This window comes from Podarcis pityusensis (assembly GCF_964106645.2).
Source record: "Podarcis pityusensis genome assembly, chromosome: 14".
Taxonomy (NCBI): Eukaryota; Metazoa; Chordata; class Lepidosauria; order Squamata; family Lacertidae; genus Podarcis; species Podarcis pityusensis.
Window position 1 is genome coordinate 14124243 of NC_138039.1, and position 17508 is coordinate 14141750.

At 44.5% G+C, this 17508-nt stretch overlaps 1 protein-coding gene across 4 annotated transcripts in view; it reads right to left on the reverse strand.

Annotated features, from left to right (window-relative positions):
• The window catches only part of VPS35L (VPS35 endosomal protein sorting factor like), an 80392-nt gene that overhangs the window by 10562 nt on the left and 52322 nt on the right, over positions 1-17508 (reverse strand). For all 4 annotated transcript variants that reach the window (XM_080980983.1, XM_080980980.1, XM_080980982.1 and 1 more), the window contains exons 23-28: positions 14210-14273; positions 13562-13660; positions 12677-12754; positions 12287-12401; positions 3280-3419; positions 1953-2118 (exon numbers count right to left, since the gene is read on the reverse strand). In XM_080980983.1, coding sequence (XP_080837109.1) covers positions 1953-2118; positions 3280-3419; positions 12287-12401; positions 12677-12754; positions 13562-13660; positions 14210-14273 — 662 coding nt within the window. The remainder of the gene's footprint in view (positions 1-1952; positions 2119-3279; positions 3420-12286; positions 12402-12676; positions 12755-13561; positions 13661-14209; positions 14274-17508) is intronic.

Genomic DNA, 17508 nt, shown 5'->3' on the forward strand with positions numbered 1-17508 from the left:
CTTCCCTCAGGCTGGCTACTAATTGCCTGACAGGTCACTGTGCTTAATTATAGAAGGCTGTTGATCCCTTGACCTGCACTGTGACTTCAGCATTGAACTGTGCCTTTCCCCTGCGCACACACACAGTTGAAAGATACAAAAAAGAAATGGAAAGCTTTCACTTTTTACTCTTTGGAAATAATGACTCCTCTCTTCTCTCTTTGCCCCTTACTGTCTTCTCCAGAATAATTATTATTATAATTATCATCATTACTATTAGACTTCTTAGTCCCTTGTAACCTGAAGGTCTCCAAACAACTTAAAACACATTTTTAAATACAAATCTATTGTACCATAACAAAACAAAACAACCCCATAACAGAATCCTGACTCTTCTCTTTTTGCAGCCCCACCAAACAAAAAGATGGAGCAGGGGGAGGTGGCAGTATAAGATGGATGCAGAGAGGACTTGAAGTCCTGAAACAAGCAACCTCATTTATACGACTCAGGGCAGAGGCCGGATCCAACAGGTGTCAGTGGCTTCTCTTTGTCTCCAGGCCACCTTTCTGTTAACTGCCCAAGTTTAAAGGCAATCTATCCACCACTAGCAAGGCAGGGCAGGGCCAGAGCCCTGGCCTCACCTGTGACTTCATTTACCCCTTTGCCCTCCATTTATCAGTCTGGCGTCAGGCCAAGGCACTTCTGCTTGTACAGCACTGTAAACCAGGCCCTTTCTTCTCTGCCTCCTCCACTCCAACTCCATTCCATACCCTGATCAGGTCTCATCTTGACTACGGTTGCATGCCAGTCACGTAACTTTTATGCTGAAAGAGCTCACCTCTTCCATCAGACCAAGCAACACTCCACTCCTTCATTGGCAATCCCATCATCTCTGCATCCAGACTAACTCCTCGTGTTTACCTTTTTAAAATTCTCCACAGTCTTTCCCCCCTTATTCCCCTGATATATCAGCAACAGTGATCTTAACCGATCCACCTCTGGAACCTTCAACTGCCTTTATATCTTCTGCTGTCAAGCAACTCCATTCAATCGCCTTTGCTTGTCCATTAAGTCTGTCAGCTCCTAACAGAACACCCTTGCTAGCACCAAATCTGTCTCCTTGAAGCTTTCCTTTTCCCCCTGAAGCCGCTGTTTAAAGCCGGAATGGGGGACCTACGGCCCTCCAGAGGTTGTTGGGACTGCAGTTCCAATCACCTGCTTCCTCCATGTATTTAAACCTGCCATATTCAGAAACAATTCAATCTTTGTGCATAGGGTTAGTGGTAGAGCACAGGGACACAGGAACCAGCATTGCACTGAGTCAGACCACTGGCTCATCTCAGTATTGCAGACACTGACTGGCAGCAGCTCTCCAGGATTTCAGGAAGGGAGTCCTTCCCAGCCGTACCTGGAGATGCCAGGGATTGAACCTGGGGCCCTTTGCATTCCAAGCAGATGCTCTACCACTCAGCTATTGTGGTATGAAGTAAGATCTCAGCCTGTGTGGCTCTAAATTAACAGGAAACTGCCTTATGTGGAGCCAGACCATGCAGAGCCCAGCACTGTCTCCACTGATTGGCAATGGCTCTCCAGAGTTTCAGATACCTAGTCTTAAATGCAAAAGATTCTGCACATGCTTTGCTCACAGAAGATCTTCGCTTCAATCCCAGGCATCTCCTTTTAAGAGCATTGGAAGTAGCAGAGCTAAGAAAGCCCCCGACTCTGAAGTACCAATCAGGAGTAAACCCTGAATCATTGGCTAAGATGGCTAGGGCTGATGGGAATTGTAGTCCAAAACTTCAGGGGAAGGGCACTAGAGTAGATAATACTGGGGGGGATGGACCAATGGGCTGACTCAGTCGAAGGCAGCTGCATTATTGTTCACACAAGCGAGTCAGCATTTGGTACTGTGGCTTGCAGGAGCCTCCTAATGAAATTCTGGGGCTCCCAGCATCAAAGCCTCCCTCTCTTACCTTTGTCTACATGGTAGATGTAAGTCTCCTGACTCATTGCTGAGAGAAGATGCACAACATTTGTATAAATCCGGACTTTATCATCACCGTTATCTTCCCAGGTATAGTCCTGGATGACGTTCAGCAGCCCTCGCACAAGAAACAACACGCCTTGCTCGGGATGGTCCTACGGAAACACACACACACACACACACACACACACACACACACACTTAAGTAAGACCCAGTATAATCAAACAGGTTGATTCAACATTCCTGTCCCCCAAACAACACTTCAACCACCAGCAGCAACATAACATCCTGCTTCGAGGGATTTTGTGCTGGTTCAGCCATGGTTAACCAAGCACTGTCGTAAGCAGTTGAAGGGAGACTGAAGAGAGGCTTAGAAGCGCTCACCTTAACCCAACCGATTTCAAGCAGTTTAGCAGCATGCTGGCATGTTGTTGTTTTGTTTAACTTTGTTTTCGTGGAAGAGCATCAAGTCATGTGAGAGCCCCTACCTGCACTATGCAGACTGAGGTTTACCTCCTGTTTCTAAGGAGCTCAAAAATAATGGAGAAAACGCTGGGAAAGGCAGAAAGCCTTCATGAAATCCACATGGCTCACTCCTGGCTCTTCCCAATTTGAGCCTTTGAAAAAACCCAAAGCACAAATGTTTTTAAAGAGCCTCGTTTCTGAGAGCAGCAAGTGGGGAGGGTGCGGCTGCAATCATGTCCTGCTTGCAGAGTTTCCAAGAGGCATTAGGTTGGCCATTTTGAGAATAGGATGCTGGAGATGGCCTGAACAGTTTTTAGCTGTTCATATGCTCTTAAAGGGTTTAAGGACCATCAGATGAGCCCAGCTGGATGAAACCAAAGGGCCTACCTAGCCCAGTATTCTGCTTCAACAAAATGCCTTAGGAAAACGCAAAAGCAACAGCCCTCTCCCATTGTTGCTCTCCAGCATACTGCAATACTGGAAGATAATATACACCCACCTTGACTAGTAGCCATTGACTAGTCTTTCCACCCACCAGGTGACTGGGTAAAGGCCTTTTTAGTGGCAGCATCCAAATTCACCAATGGTCTGCCTTAATGTCATTTTGGTGCCAGAAAGAACTTTTTTTTTTTTTAAAAAAAGAAAATTAATTTGTCCCCCCCCCCATTTGATTTTCCTAATGATTTTACACAGCCCTTATGTGTCTTGTTATTTTATTTTATTTTATTTTAGAAACCCCCAATTGTTTTTGTCTTGCCTAGCTACATAAGCTGCCCTGATAGTATAACAGCGGGTTAGAAGAAGAAGCATTTCCGCCCTAAAGATTGAGTGGCTCATGCTGGCTACTTACAGGAATGATCAACAGAGTGGAAAAGAAATTGCAGAGGAATTCCAGGAGGAACATTTCGGAGGACCGCATCTTCCCATCTATGTTGATCGTCTTTGGCACCTCGGGGACAAGGCTTATTGCCGCTTTGAAAAAGGCATCCGCTGCAAAGAAATCACAGCCACTGCTTTATGAGCAAGCAGAACATAGATTTATTGACAGGCCTGTGATTTTAAGTAGACCTACACACAATCACATGGGCTCAAATCTCTGCTGCACTATCCAGCAACCTGCAATTATTCAACAAGCAGCACTTGCAACAGAATGTTTCAGGGATCCACGATCTCCTAAAAGGAGTGTTCAGGATTCCAACTCAGTTATACCCCCTCCAAAATACTGGTTCTTAAAGACAGGTTAATTTGCGCATTTAGCTTTACACAACAACAGTGGTATTACTTTTCCCATGGGCTACTAAGATAAGGAAGTCTATGGAATGCAATCACATCTGCCATTGCTCTGGTGTTACAAAACACACATGCTCAATGACTCTGTATATGACATTTTGTCACCAGAAAAGAAATAATCTGAATAGCATAAGTATCCAGTTCCACGAACAAGAATACTCTTGGCTTTCTAAAGTTACTTCAAATTACATGGGATGAATCTCCAGATCTTTTCTTAATTTAGCTTTCACTAGTTTGCCTGCTTAAGTCTATCCCAGCCTGGGTAAAAAACAAAACCCCAACACTTAAAAAAAAAGGTAGCAAACTCCCCAGCCCCCACCAAAAAAATCAAACCCAGACACCGACATCAGAATAAATGCATTAAAAGGTCTGCATCATACAAGTAATACAAGGTGATTAGTCTTTTGAAGGCTAAAACAAGCAGACTTGTGAGTATATTGTCATACGTCCTCAAGCGAGAGATCATAGCCTAGGATATATTTTTATTGAACACCACACATTGGAAAGGCATACAGAAAAACAAGAAAGCTGAAATTCGCCAACACTGTAAAGTGCAGTCAACCTACATCTTGTGAGCAAACAATCTTATTTATATTCCAAACATATTCACAGACATTTAAATAATGATACTTCCTCAAGGAACACACACACAAACAGAGAGAGAGAAAGTCTCAAAATATCACCAGCAATGCAAAAAATATTCAGTCAATTGTTATGCCTTTTAACATAGAAACATAGCTGTCCTTCGTGTCCTATTAAGTCACATAGAGAAATGCCCAGACAACTATTCCCTGCTTTTGGGGAGGGCAGAGAAGAGCAAAAAGGAACTGCTTCAGCCAGGAACTCTCAGCTTTAATTCAAATAAATTGCTTTTTGAGTCTTCTTGGGGCTAAAGAAAATGCAGGGTTGTATCCAACTTAGTGCTACTCAGAGGAGACCCACTGAAAGTAATATGCCTAAATTAGTCACAAGGTTGTATTCAACGCTACCTCTAAAATGAAAGAACATGGCTAACGTAAGTTCATTGCTTTCAATGGGTCAGAGTAGACCTTAGTTGGATGCAGCCCACCGGAAAATGGCTTAGCTGGTGGTCCTTACTCCAGAAAAGATGGGTTTCTGTTTACACTGATCCCGATGCAAACTGTAGGGAGGAAAAACCCAGCGGGGAAAGGAGCCAATCCACTTAACACTCAGCAACATTACTTTATGGGCAGGGGGGGAAAACCCTCTCCCTCCCTCTCTCTCACAGCAATTTGCTTTCTGTGCAACTGTCCTTTCATCATAAGAAAGCCCTGTCACCAACAAGAGAACCATGACACTTGTCTTACACAGCCAAGCCACCCAGGACTACTCGCAGTTGCACTCGTAGGTTTGGGTCAAGGCAATTTGCTTCGAGTCCCTAAGGAAAGTGGACTGGCGTTCACCTTCCCATGAAGCCGACCATTTAACCACCTGCCTGCGCTGCATGGCCAAATTCTCCTCCGTGCTCACAGGGCGACAGCGAGAATTCAACCCCAGGTCAGCTGAATTGTCACCTTAGCAGAGAGGCGGCAGCCAGAACAAAGCTTGAACACAGCCGCAATTACTTCCGCCTCCTGAGGGAATCAGTCAGAAACAGACTTGAAGAGCCATCGCTCTGAACTACCAACCATGACACAGAGAGGCATATCCTGAGGCAACATGCTTGGCTAGGAAGGCATTTAATGTATATTTAAAGGCTGGTTTTCCCAGTACTCAAAATGGCGTACAGTATGTAAGATGTGGCTGGATTTCAACTCTCGTTCCTCCATTCATTTACTGCCTTTTTCTCCCGCTTTTTTCTCCAAGGAGTTCCAAGGTGGCAGACATGGTTCTCCAGCTCCTCGTTTAATCCCCACCCTGTGAGGTAGGTTGGAGACTGGTCCAAGGTCACTCGAAGTGAACTTCATGGCTGAGTGGGGATTTGAACCCCAGCCTCTCATGTCCTAGCCTGCCACTCTAACCACTGCACCACACTTCTTCCCCAGTCGGAAGGTCAAAATCAGCACTCTGAATTGCTAGTTGGATTTGCTCACACATCTCACCAGGCAGCGCTACTTAGCACCCTTCTTAGGATATTGTCAGTATCTGCAGAACCACGAAGGAACTGGCTGCCTGTCTTTTATTTTTATTTTTTTGACAGACGACCGTCTTTACGACAACATGAAAACACACAAAGGAGAAGCTGGTGGAAAGCGAAGGGAGGGGATGACGGCGGCCGGGTAACTCTGCCTCCACAGCCCACCTTTTGAGGGAAAGCTACTAATTTAAACCCAGCGTCATTTACAGTCTGCTTAAAGCGGCTCCTTGCAAATATAGTTCCTTTACCTAACCTTGAAATATGGCGAGATAAATTTGAAATACGCAGCTCCTTATATAGGCTGTCCATTAAGCCCCCCTTTCCTAAGGCGAGCTGGCACTGCGTTTGATGGGGGTGGGGAGGTGAGCATTCGCGGCAATAAATTGCCGATGATGCTTTCCTAGGCCTCAATTAATAGCTTGTGCACTGCACCGTATGCAAGCTACTTTACGCTCCGCTAAATTTCCCATTCTTCCCCGGCAAGCAGTGGATCTTCCTTCGTTCTGGCTGACCACTGGGCTATAAATCCTTCCATGGAGGCCTGCGCTATTTCCGCGTGTGACCTTCAGACAAGAAAAATTAATGCCCTGTTCTAACGGGGCCCAACTGTGCCTGGCTGCAGGGGAAATCACGCCTCGAATGTTTCCTTGCAAAGGCAGGGTTTCCCAAAGGCCTGCTACACGTCTGCTCTTGGAAGGCTCCACATGGGCTCAGAGGATTTTTCCTGTTCTCCTTTATTGCATTTATATCCCACCTTTTTCTTCACGGAGCTCAAGTCCCGTCCCTCCCATTTAATCCCTACAACCCTGTGAGGTAGGTTAGGCTGAGAGGCAGTGACTGGCCCACAAGGTCACCCTGTGAGCTTAATGGTGGAGTGAGGATTCAAACTCTGGTCTCCCAGGTCCTACTCCAACACTCTAACCACTGCACCACACTGCCTCTTTTGCATAAGACCCTTTTTAAAACCAGCTTCTGGGGCAATTCTGGAGGCTATAAGGTATTTGTGATCATACCATGTTTCCTAAAAAAGTTCAGAGTGGTGTGCACAGCTCCCCGCCCCCCCCCCATTTTATCCTCAAAATAGCCCTATCAGGTAGATTAGAGAGAAGTAAGCTAGGTTAGTGTTTCTCAAACTTGGGTCTCCAGACGTTGTTGGACTACAACTCCCACCATCCCTGACCACTGGTCTTGATAGCTAAGGATGATGGGAATTGTAGTCCAACAACAGCTGGAGACTCAAGTTTGAGAAACATTGGGCTAGGTGATACATAATTAGGAAATCATGGTTTCCCAATGTGTGGACAAGGCATAAATAGCCCTGGGCCCATGCACTCCCCCTTCCTTTTTCATAGCCTCAAGGAGGAAATCAGAAGTCTCAGCTTCTGCTTTTAAAATGAACCACAGTTTCTCGGTATGTCTGAACTGCAGCAACTATGGTTTTCTTTTAACTTTAGAGAGAACAAGCCAAGATCAAACCACAGCTATCCACAAGTGCAATGAAAGCCATTCAGTTCCAAATGGGTCAGAGACTAGATTGAAGGATCTAATCAAATCTGGGGTGGGGGAGAAGAAGAGGCCGTTGCAGTTTCTGCTAATGCCCCCTTTTCTTGGAATTGGAAAATATGCAGTACTAAAGCAGCAAATATAACAAGATGATGAAAAACATCAGGATTGAGGATTCTTCGTCCTCATTTCCGGATGGCCCAGAAAAGTAGGCCAGCAGAAACACAAATATTTCATCTTGCTGTGCTATCAGATAAGGGTGGGGGCAGCTAGAAATATTAGATCAGCTATAGCTCTGTGCACTTTTGAACTCTGAATCCAGATTCGGTCAGCGCAGTTGAGCAAAACAAATCCCACCCCAATTTCCATTTTTATCTGTCCCTCGGTGAAATTAGTCATCCAAGTTAGTTGGATACCTCTGGCCATGTGGCATATTATGCTTCGAGCCAAGCAAAGTTTTAACAGCTCAGAAAAGCATTATGTTAGGACAAACCTACACTGTTTCACAATCACGTGCCTCAAGTGAATGCTATAAAGAGAAGTAGAATTAACAAATCTCTGCTCATTTTGCCCTCAGAGAGATTGCTAGCTTGGCCCAGCACATTACCTATGACAGGAAACATGTCTGGTGAGGATTTATCATTACTCTGCAAAGTTACACTAAGTCAGGGACTCCAAAACTGTGGTTCGTGGACCACAGTGATCCGCAAGATCCATTCAGGAATGTCCGCACTAAATATTCACATTGATTTTTAATTGCATTGCTGATGCTTCTTTTATTTCTTGTATTGTATTATATTGTAACCTGAATTTTACAAAATGCAAATTATAATGCAATAAAATACAATATAGGAAATAAAAGCAATAAAATCACACAGCATCTAGCACAGTGCTTTACAACTGCTGTAGCAGACAGAAGGGGTCATTAAGGGGTCCACCAAGAACCACCAGCAAAATCAAGTGGCTTGAGGGGGAAACAGTTCGGGAGCCACTGCACAAAGAGATCCAGTTCAGTGTGCAGGGTCATGTATATATAGTGTGATCCTACGCACGTTTTCTCCAGTCAAAGTTCAATTGAGTCCCATTTGCAGCTAAAATCTTCCAAGCCAGTAGGTAGCTTTCTTTTCCATAGATCCCTTCCATCCAGACACTGCCTAGTCCACAGCCCACTTAACTTTTAGCAAGGCTGCTTTGTCATATGACTTTAGGACAAATTGCTGTACCCAGTACTGAAGAATCCAACTTTTTAGCTATGATACAGTTTGCATTCAACTGGCTGGCAAGGACTGCCTAGAAAAGCAAATACTCTGTTGAAATATAGGGCCAGTTTTCTCACACACACACACGATAAATAAAGTCAAAGCATCAGTCAATGACGACTGGAAGTACTTGCATAATATTTTTAGAGTAACCGTCTCGTGTGTTAATCTAGTTAGCAAAAAACTAACTGCAGACCCACAAAAATTTAAAGTGTGGAAGATTTTTAGTACCATGTGCAACAGCATCTAGGACCAGCGTTGACACTGGGAGTGAAAGGAGACAGTAAGGCAAATGGGAGGAGGTAACACCCACAGAAGCAGCGGGCACACTTCAGACTTCCAATCCAATTTCAAGACCCTGAATTCTTTTTTTAATGAAGTGGGTGGCAATTCCACACACAAGCCAAGGTGTACCTTCAGTAGAATTTCAGGCATCCATTGAAGCCTTTGGGAAAAGGCCGGTTAGAACAGGGAAGGGCTACAGCTCAGTGCTAGGGCATCTGCCTTGGATACCGAAGGTCCCAGGTTCAATCCCCAGCATCTCCAGGAAAGGCTGAGACGGACGCCTACTCCAAACCCTGGAGAGCAGCTGCCAGTCAGTGTAGACAATACCAAGCTAGATGGGACATTGGTCTGACTCAAGCAGCTTCCTATGTTCCTTACTTTGAACAAGCAAATGCACCCACTAATTATCCAGTGGGGTGAAACAATAGCGAATGAGTTAATAACCACAGCAGAGGAATGGAAAATGACTTCACACTGTGGTCTCTGCTTGGTTTGTCTACAAACAAGCCAAACAAACAGAAAGTGCACTGCACTGACTTTGCAGCTCTATTGTTTTCGCAACTTGCTCGGATGGAACAGTCAGCTTTGCTCTAAATCCCCAATGAGGCACACAGCATCACGCCTAAACAAAGAAATAAAAACCAGTAGCCTTGCGGTGAAAGCCTTAGTCAGCATCTGATGTCAGCATGTTTGCATTTACAGCTGGAACTTACTAGCACATGTGCAATTCTGGCAACTTTTGTCATCTCCGGAAAGGGTCAAGATTTAACTTGCTTGAACTTGCACATGTCTGAAGCCATGCCGATCAGAAAGAACATGTCATACATGCACAGATTCTTCTATGCTCCACTCCCCGCACCCCCAAAACAACCTATGGTCAAACTGTCATAAACATACAATCCTACAAGTCTATCCTGCCTTAGAAAACACAGGTAATGATCAAAATGGCAAACATATGTAACTGGCTCTTCGCTAGTCACATGAACGACCAAATAACTTATTATGAAGCTGCCTTGCCCTGTTTTATTATTCCGCGTTTATTTAGAGCTTATTTACCCTGCTCCTCAGCCAAAAAGGCTCCCAGGATGTCATGTACAATCAGAACAAGACAATACCTTCCTGCAAACGTAAAAAAAACCCCAATGCACAAGCGGAAAGGAGCAGGGAGGGAAGAAGGAAATAAAATTCAAACTCAATTTCTAAACAGTTGTTCCCATAATGACCAGCTGGCAGGAGAGGCCTGGCAGAGCTGCACCTCCAGCAAAGCCGATGAAATGAGTCTTGTTTGCTATCTCTTCCACCGAAGTAACTCTGCTGGAATGGCTGCCCCCAGATAGCAGCTGAGGGAGAGGAAGCCTCGTGCAGCCGGCCTGTCACACCAGAGCTGAGGGAGGGAGGTCTGTGTTTCACCTGTTTAAGCCAAAGGTCCATCGAACACAATGCCTACACTGAGTGGGAGCAACACACAGCGTAAAGTCTATGAATCTAGGACAGAGATGGGGAATCTGTGGCCTTCCTGATGTTGCTAAGACTACAGCTCCCATCCACGCTGACCCCTGACCACGCTGGTTAGGGCTGATGGGAGTTGTAGGACAGGAGGAGATCCCCATCCCTGATATAGTAACATAGGCTGCAGACTTATTCCAAGTCACACCAATGGTCTACCTGTCAGGAGTTCAGCCTACACTCAAGTAGGACCCTGGCAGAGACACATGCCAGAATGGAATGTTCCCTCCCTCCTGGTTGATCGTTTGGGAGCTTCATAAGCTTTCTTCAGCCCGAACATCACAGCAACCGATGGCAACTGACACCGGCACACTTAGGGATCCGCAGAGTTTGCGCATCTTGCGCGACAGACCTCAGCAACTCAGCATTTTGGCTAATCTACTTTATTTACATACAAACACACACAGAGGACTGCAACATGGCTCCCTCTCTCTCTAGCATCAGACAGCAAAGAGGAAAAGGAACAAAGGACAATTGTCCCACTTCACGGAACACAGCAACATAAACATCCTGTCTCTGTCACTTCCCACTCAGTCAATACACCATCAGGTGATAGACAAAAATCCCATGACTGCAATCATGGAGCAGGAATTCTAACACTACCTAGTTCAGCACTGTCTGCACATTGAGCTGTGGCTCTCTAGAATTTCTAAGAAGAGTCTTGCCCAACCACACCAAGAGATGCTGGGGACTGAATCTGAGGGCTCTGGCATGCAAACTACCCACTGAGCTACAGCCCTTCCCTACACCATGTTGTAAGCTCATTCTGAGAAAGGACTAACCCTTTACATCTTTCAACCATCACAACCCTACAACAGGAAAAACAGCCCAGAGGGCAGATGTTCCGGACATCATCTTCTCAACTGTAAAAACAGCAACAAGAAGAAGCCTCGTTCTACTGGAAGAAGAGTGTCACACACTCTTGCCTTTTCGAGAATCCTCCCAAAACCAGGCTGTATTGCTCTCCACTCAAAATGCATTTATAGAGATTCCTTGTGATATAACTTTTGCTGCATAAACCATGACACTGACACCTGAAGGGGTGTTTGGACTGAATCCAAGGCATCAGTTATGCATTGTTTCTAAAGCCTGAAGACGTTGTACCAAATACATCTAGCACAAAGGAAGAGCTTCCACCAAAACGAACTCCTCTTGGAAAAGAAAGGTTGAAATGTTTTATGGGACTAAACATGTAGCAGTTAAAGACTTTTCTCTTTTTTTTTTTTTACAGGCAGAGGAAGGTTTTGTTCTGAAGGAACAAAAACAGTCTCATTGTTAAGCAAATTAGCATGTCAGCATTAACGTCCCTACCACTTGCCAAAAATAATGCTAGAATTCTTAAAACATGTCACACGTTTGTATGCTCTGCTTGTTTTATGTCTTGCCTAAAAGCAAAATCCAGGCTCTGAGTAGTGTTATTTAATCATAGGTTCAGTAGCATTTTTAAGTAAAATGTGCACATTCTTTAGATCTCAGGATTCCAAGCTCTTATCGTGCCGTGCCTACACTCTGGATTTCTTTTTTTTACTAGCTGAATACTTTCCCTTAGCATGGAACACGGGAACATAGGAAACTGCCTTATACTAAATCAGACCATTGGTGCAACCAGCTCAGTATTGTTCTAGAGTCTAGACTGACTGGCAACTGCCAGGGTTTCAGATGGGGGACAGTCCCAGCCGTACCTGAGATTCCAGGGGACTGAACCTGGGACCTTCTGCAATGAAGGGGGATGCTATGGCCCTTCTCCAAAGCATATCTGTTCTGTGCAAAGGAGCCATAACAAGCAAAGGCTCCAGCTCCTTCCCAACAGAACATTCAAAATTTTAGCAATCCTCATGTGTTCCCACTGTAGCTAGGAAGACTGCTTCCTAAAATAATAACTTGTTTTACAAATGAAGAAAGATCATGAGGCTTACCTTGCGAAAGGCACTGGTTTGCCAAAGCAATCTGTCCAGAGTGCAGGTACAGATTGAGACGAGAAAATATGCTTGTCAAAGATGGAATTGTGATGAAGCAGAAGGCAACGCAAGCCTTTTAAAAAAAGGTAAGAAAAGTTTTCAAAGACTATTCTGAACATGTCTTAAATCAGAGGTTTGGGGAATCGTACCCTCCAGGTATTGCTGGATGCCAAATCCCATCACCCCCACTTAAAATGACTAAAGTGTACTCAGAAATAGTGGGAGCATAAGTACAACCAGCCCCCCCCCCCCCCGGTGCTAAACCATGGTTTAGCGCTCTGGCCAAAACAGACCATAGTTCATGCAGAAAAAATAAGGATGAAGAATTCCTTCAGTTTTCACACCTACCCTGACAAATGCAGCCGTTTTTCTGGAATGATTCCCTTTCATCACTTTTCGCGTTTCCATCGCCAGCTGGTTCACACTCTGTTTTGAAAAGATTATGTTACCTACAGAAGTAACTCTGCAACTCAACAATTCAAGGATTTCTCCAGCAGAAGTGAATGGAACTAAATAAATAACAAATATTCCTGTTTAACTAATAAGAAATACAAGCTTCAGGGAAAATGAAAGAGCATACAGCTATAATGAAGTGCATACTATGTGCAAAAACAAGACCAAAACCCCACATGAAGATAACCAAAATTTGCCTGAGTTCAAGGGTACATTCCATTCAGGTGAAAACACTTCCAGAGCAAAGCAGGGCCAGTGAAGGAATGTTGCCTGGGGAGAAGAGGTGTGAGCTGGGAAGAGTTACAAGGGTTAGAAAAAATGGCTGGGGGAGTGTGTTTTTGGCCCCTGAAATTGAAGTCCTCCACCCATGACTTAGGGATAAGAATGCCACCTTTAAAAATTCAAAACTAGTTGCTGTGCTAGTTTAGTGCCCAGGAGCAATCAGTTTAGACTGAGGAAAAGTATATTTCAAATACTGTTTTTCCTACATGAAAGCAGGAAAGAGGAACACTGAAAATGAAGAGGTAATTCAGAATATTCCCCACTAATGAGCTATCAGCTCACACGACTTTGTGCTTTTCAATTTGCAGAATGAATTCACCAGCAACATGCCAAATATCAATATAAAACATGATGTATGAATGCAAATTCTCTGCTGTTAAAATGCCAACAAAATTGACCTTGCTCTGTAATGAAATGCAAGGAATGACGGAATGCAGCAGGAAAAAATAGCTCACACAGCTCCCGAAGTCCTATTTCAACTTAAGAAAGTATGCTCACATGAATCAGCTGGACGAGAACAGGTTCCAAATTGCAAAACATTGATCTGGCTTCAACATAAAAACTCAGCTGCTGTTCGAAGTCACGGCCAAATGAAACCTGGATTTAAAAGATTCACAAAGTCATTTCTTATACAGGATTCTGGCATTCAGTTACCCATTCTTTCCATCTCATTTGCTGCAGTGCAGCGCTAACTCTTTCATGCAGTATTTACCAAGCAATGTGGTTCAGATCACATCTTTTTTTCTTTCACTTCCTTTGACAGAACCTTTAGGAACACACAACTCTCTGATGCAATGGGGGCAAAACAGCAGCCCTACTGGATCAGAGCAAGAGGTCTATGTCACTCAGCACGCCTCCCCCGCCCCCCAGTGTAAAGCCAGATGCTGCTGTGAAATTCACAAGCATAATTACAAAGGCAAGTCCTGCTGTGCATCTTCTAGCATCCTGAGGTATACTGCATCTGGCCATGGAAGGTTTAATTTAGGTGTCATAATTAAAAGCTACGGGCCAAACTACACATTACATCAGATATACTGTGCTTTCTTGTAAGCACACACACACACTGCCAAAGCCAAAAACTAGCAGCCAGTTAAAAGCACAATTAAAATGCAGATTAAAACACTGACCAGCCCAGCAGATACTCACCATTCTCAAAAATCCATTTATCAAAGAGGCTAGCATTCGTTTTTCGTCTTCTAGTGTCAGCGCACTACAAAAAAGCATCAATATTTAAGAAACCCATCAAAAATAAATTGATGCTACATTATTATTATTATTCATTTCCTTTCTATACTGCTTTATATTATTAAGAAAAACCTCAAATCAGTTTATAGCATAAACGTGAGAAATGAGCCCTGTTGAATTCACTGTGGCTTACCCCAGGGTAGGGATGGGGGAGGAATCTGAACAACTCTCATTTCAAAGCAGATTCACCCGAGCTGATCTGGACGGATCATGACCTGGGGAGAATCCCGAGGACCAAACAAAAGAGGCTGGGAGGGGCACTTTTGACTCCCTGGCTTGAGGTTCCCAACCCCTGAACTACAGCATGGCAAAAGATGTCTGTAGAACAGAAAAGTCACACAAGCAATGTTTGGAATGCCCCAGTCCTCAAACTCCTGCTTCACTTGACTTGCAGTCAAGATGGTGTCTTTCTACCTTGCTACCAAGTCCCATTTATCACAGACAAATAGGAAGCTGCTCTATACCATTGGGTTCCTCTAGCTTCGTATGGCCAATGCTAAGTTGGCAATGGCTCTCCAAACTTTCAGACAGGAGGTTTTTCCTGTCCCTACCTGGAGATGCCTAGAATGAAACATGGAACCTTTTCTATGCCATGAATGTGTTACACACACAAACACACACACACACACACACACACACACAAACAGAGAGAGAGAGAGAGAGAGAGAGAGAGAACATGATAACAAGAAGAGGTGTAATACTTGTGCAGATCATGAACCGAAATGAGATCAGCAAGTGCAGCAAATTGTGCAACTCTCAATGATTTGCAAACTATGTTTTTACTTCTTTATAAATTTCACTGCATTGTGAACCAGGGAAAGTGGGAATAAATCTCTAGAATTGTAGAATTGTAGAGTTGGAAGGGACCACAAGGGCCATCAAGTCCAACTGTCTGCAATGCAGGAATCTTTTGCCCAATGTGGGGCTCGAGACCACCACCCTAAGATTAAGAGTTTGCCAACTAAGCTATCCAACATCTACCGTGGGACAAAACTGTTTTGGAAAATAGTTTGAATCCACCCTGTAACAGTGAGCAGCCATTATTTGCAAATTACCAATTCCAAAATTAATTTAGGATAGGGCCGTAGAACACAACAAATGTAAACATCTGCACAGCAAAAGTAGCGCATCATGGTGTGATACACTGGGCGAAAACAATAGCCATAAACTGCTGGGATATTGGCGGGGGGTGGAGGGTAGCAAATTCAGTTTCATATCATTAGCATTTAATTTGGTTACCAAATGGGGAGGTAATAAAACCATACACATTCTGATGAAAACGAACCACGCTCAATTACAATTAAGTAATCCAGTTTAATCCTGGGCATGCTAGTCCCTGGTGTACCATTTTGCAATTCTCCTAGTGCAGACACCAGATGGGAACAGAGTAATTGTTCTGGAATACAAATTCAATTGGAAGGGAAGAGTGAACCTTCACCATGATTAGCTCATTAGGGTTTCGCCATCCAATACAGGCATAACAAGAAACTGATGGATGGTTTGGAAGATGCGTGGAAGGGAGCACCGGGTCCCCAATAAAAATTGCTAATTTAAAAACATGACCGCAAAGCAGCTGTTTAAATGACACACACAGTGCTTTAGCTTGAGTAGAGCCCAAGCAGGAAAATGGCATTATCTAGTTCAACTTTTTAATCTAAAACACACTTTAACATTTGGGACTGCAATGCAAATGTTACAAGCGCCTTACAAGCATCAACAACTCTGTAAGGCAAGTCTGTATTATCACTCCATATAGTAGACAGGGGGACTGAAGCTGGCTACTGTGAAAATAGGATGCTGGACTCGACTGGTTATTGGCCTGATCGAGTAGGGTCTGTTTTTGCTCTTGTGAAAGAGAGCAGCCTGTCTAAGGCCACCAAGCAAGCTCAGAGGGCCTTCTCGGTAGTGGCGCCCACCCTGTGGAATGCCCTCCCATCAGATGTCAAGGAAATAAACAATGATCTGATTTTTAGAAAGCATCTGAAGGCAGCCCTGTTTAGGGAAGTTTTTAATGTTTGATGTATTTATCATATTTTTAATATTCTGTTGGGAGCAGACCAGAGTGGCTGGGGAAACCCAGCCAGATGGGTGGGGTATGAATATTATTATTATTATTATTATTATGCCAGAGGTGACATTCAAACCAGGGACCTCCCAATTTGCAGCACAGGTCACATCCACAGCATACATTTCAAGCACTCTTCTAGGGCTATAACAGTCATGGCTTCCTCTAAAGAATCCTGGGAACTGTAGTTTGTTAAAGGTGGCTCTGTGAGTGGTAGACTACAGTTGCCAAGATTCTTTGGGATAAGTCATTACTCTTACATTTGCTTTAAATGCAGGATTTGGATGTGACCTTTTCCATAGTCACTATTTTTGCAAAGCTTTGCAATGCAGCTCCTTTTGCAAAGGCTGCGCAATCCAGTTGATGCAGGCTCTTACAGATGTTGCAGAATTATTTCAGAAACAAAGCAAGATTTAAGGAAAAAACTGTTTGGCGTTTGAATCCAACCAAGTTTCACTCTGAGTAAACCTCTTGAAATTGGTGGGTGCAAGTACCGTATTTTTCGCTCCATTGGATGCACCGGACCATAGGACGCACTGGACCATAGGAGGGGGAGAACAGGGAAAAATTATTTTTTCTTGTTCTCCCCCTCTAAAACAAGGTGCGTTCAAGGTACATTCACCAGAGCTTGTGGGGCTGGCGGTGGGGGGAAGCGCTGCTTTCCCCCACCACCAGCCTCAAAGATCCCTGAAGCCTTTGGAGCGCAGCGCCCCGCTGCCCTGCAGAGGTTTGCGCGCAGCCATCCCCAAGCTAGAACAGCGAGACGGAGCCCTCCGTCTCGCTGTTCTGGCTTGGGAACAGCCTTGCTAGCTTCTGCAGGCAGCGGGGTGAAGGCACCCCGCTTCCCTGGAGAGGCTGTGCGCGCAGCCGTCCCCAAGCTAGAACAGCAAGACGGAGCGCTCCGCAGTGCTCCGTCTTCCTGTTCTGGCTTTGGGCTTAGCGGCGCAGCCTGCATTCGCTCTATAGGACGCACACACATTTCCCCTTAATTTTTGGAGGGGAAAATGTGCATCCTATAGAACGAAAAATATGGTATGTCTTGTCCATTAATTTCAAGGGATCCAATCTGAGTAGCGCTAACAGTAAGCACAACCCAGTATTGTTACGAGTGCATTTGCTAGAACTTATTGCCCTG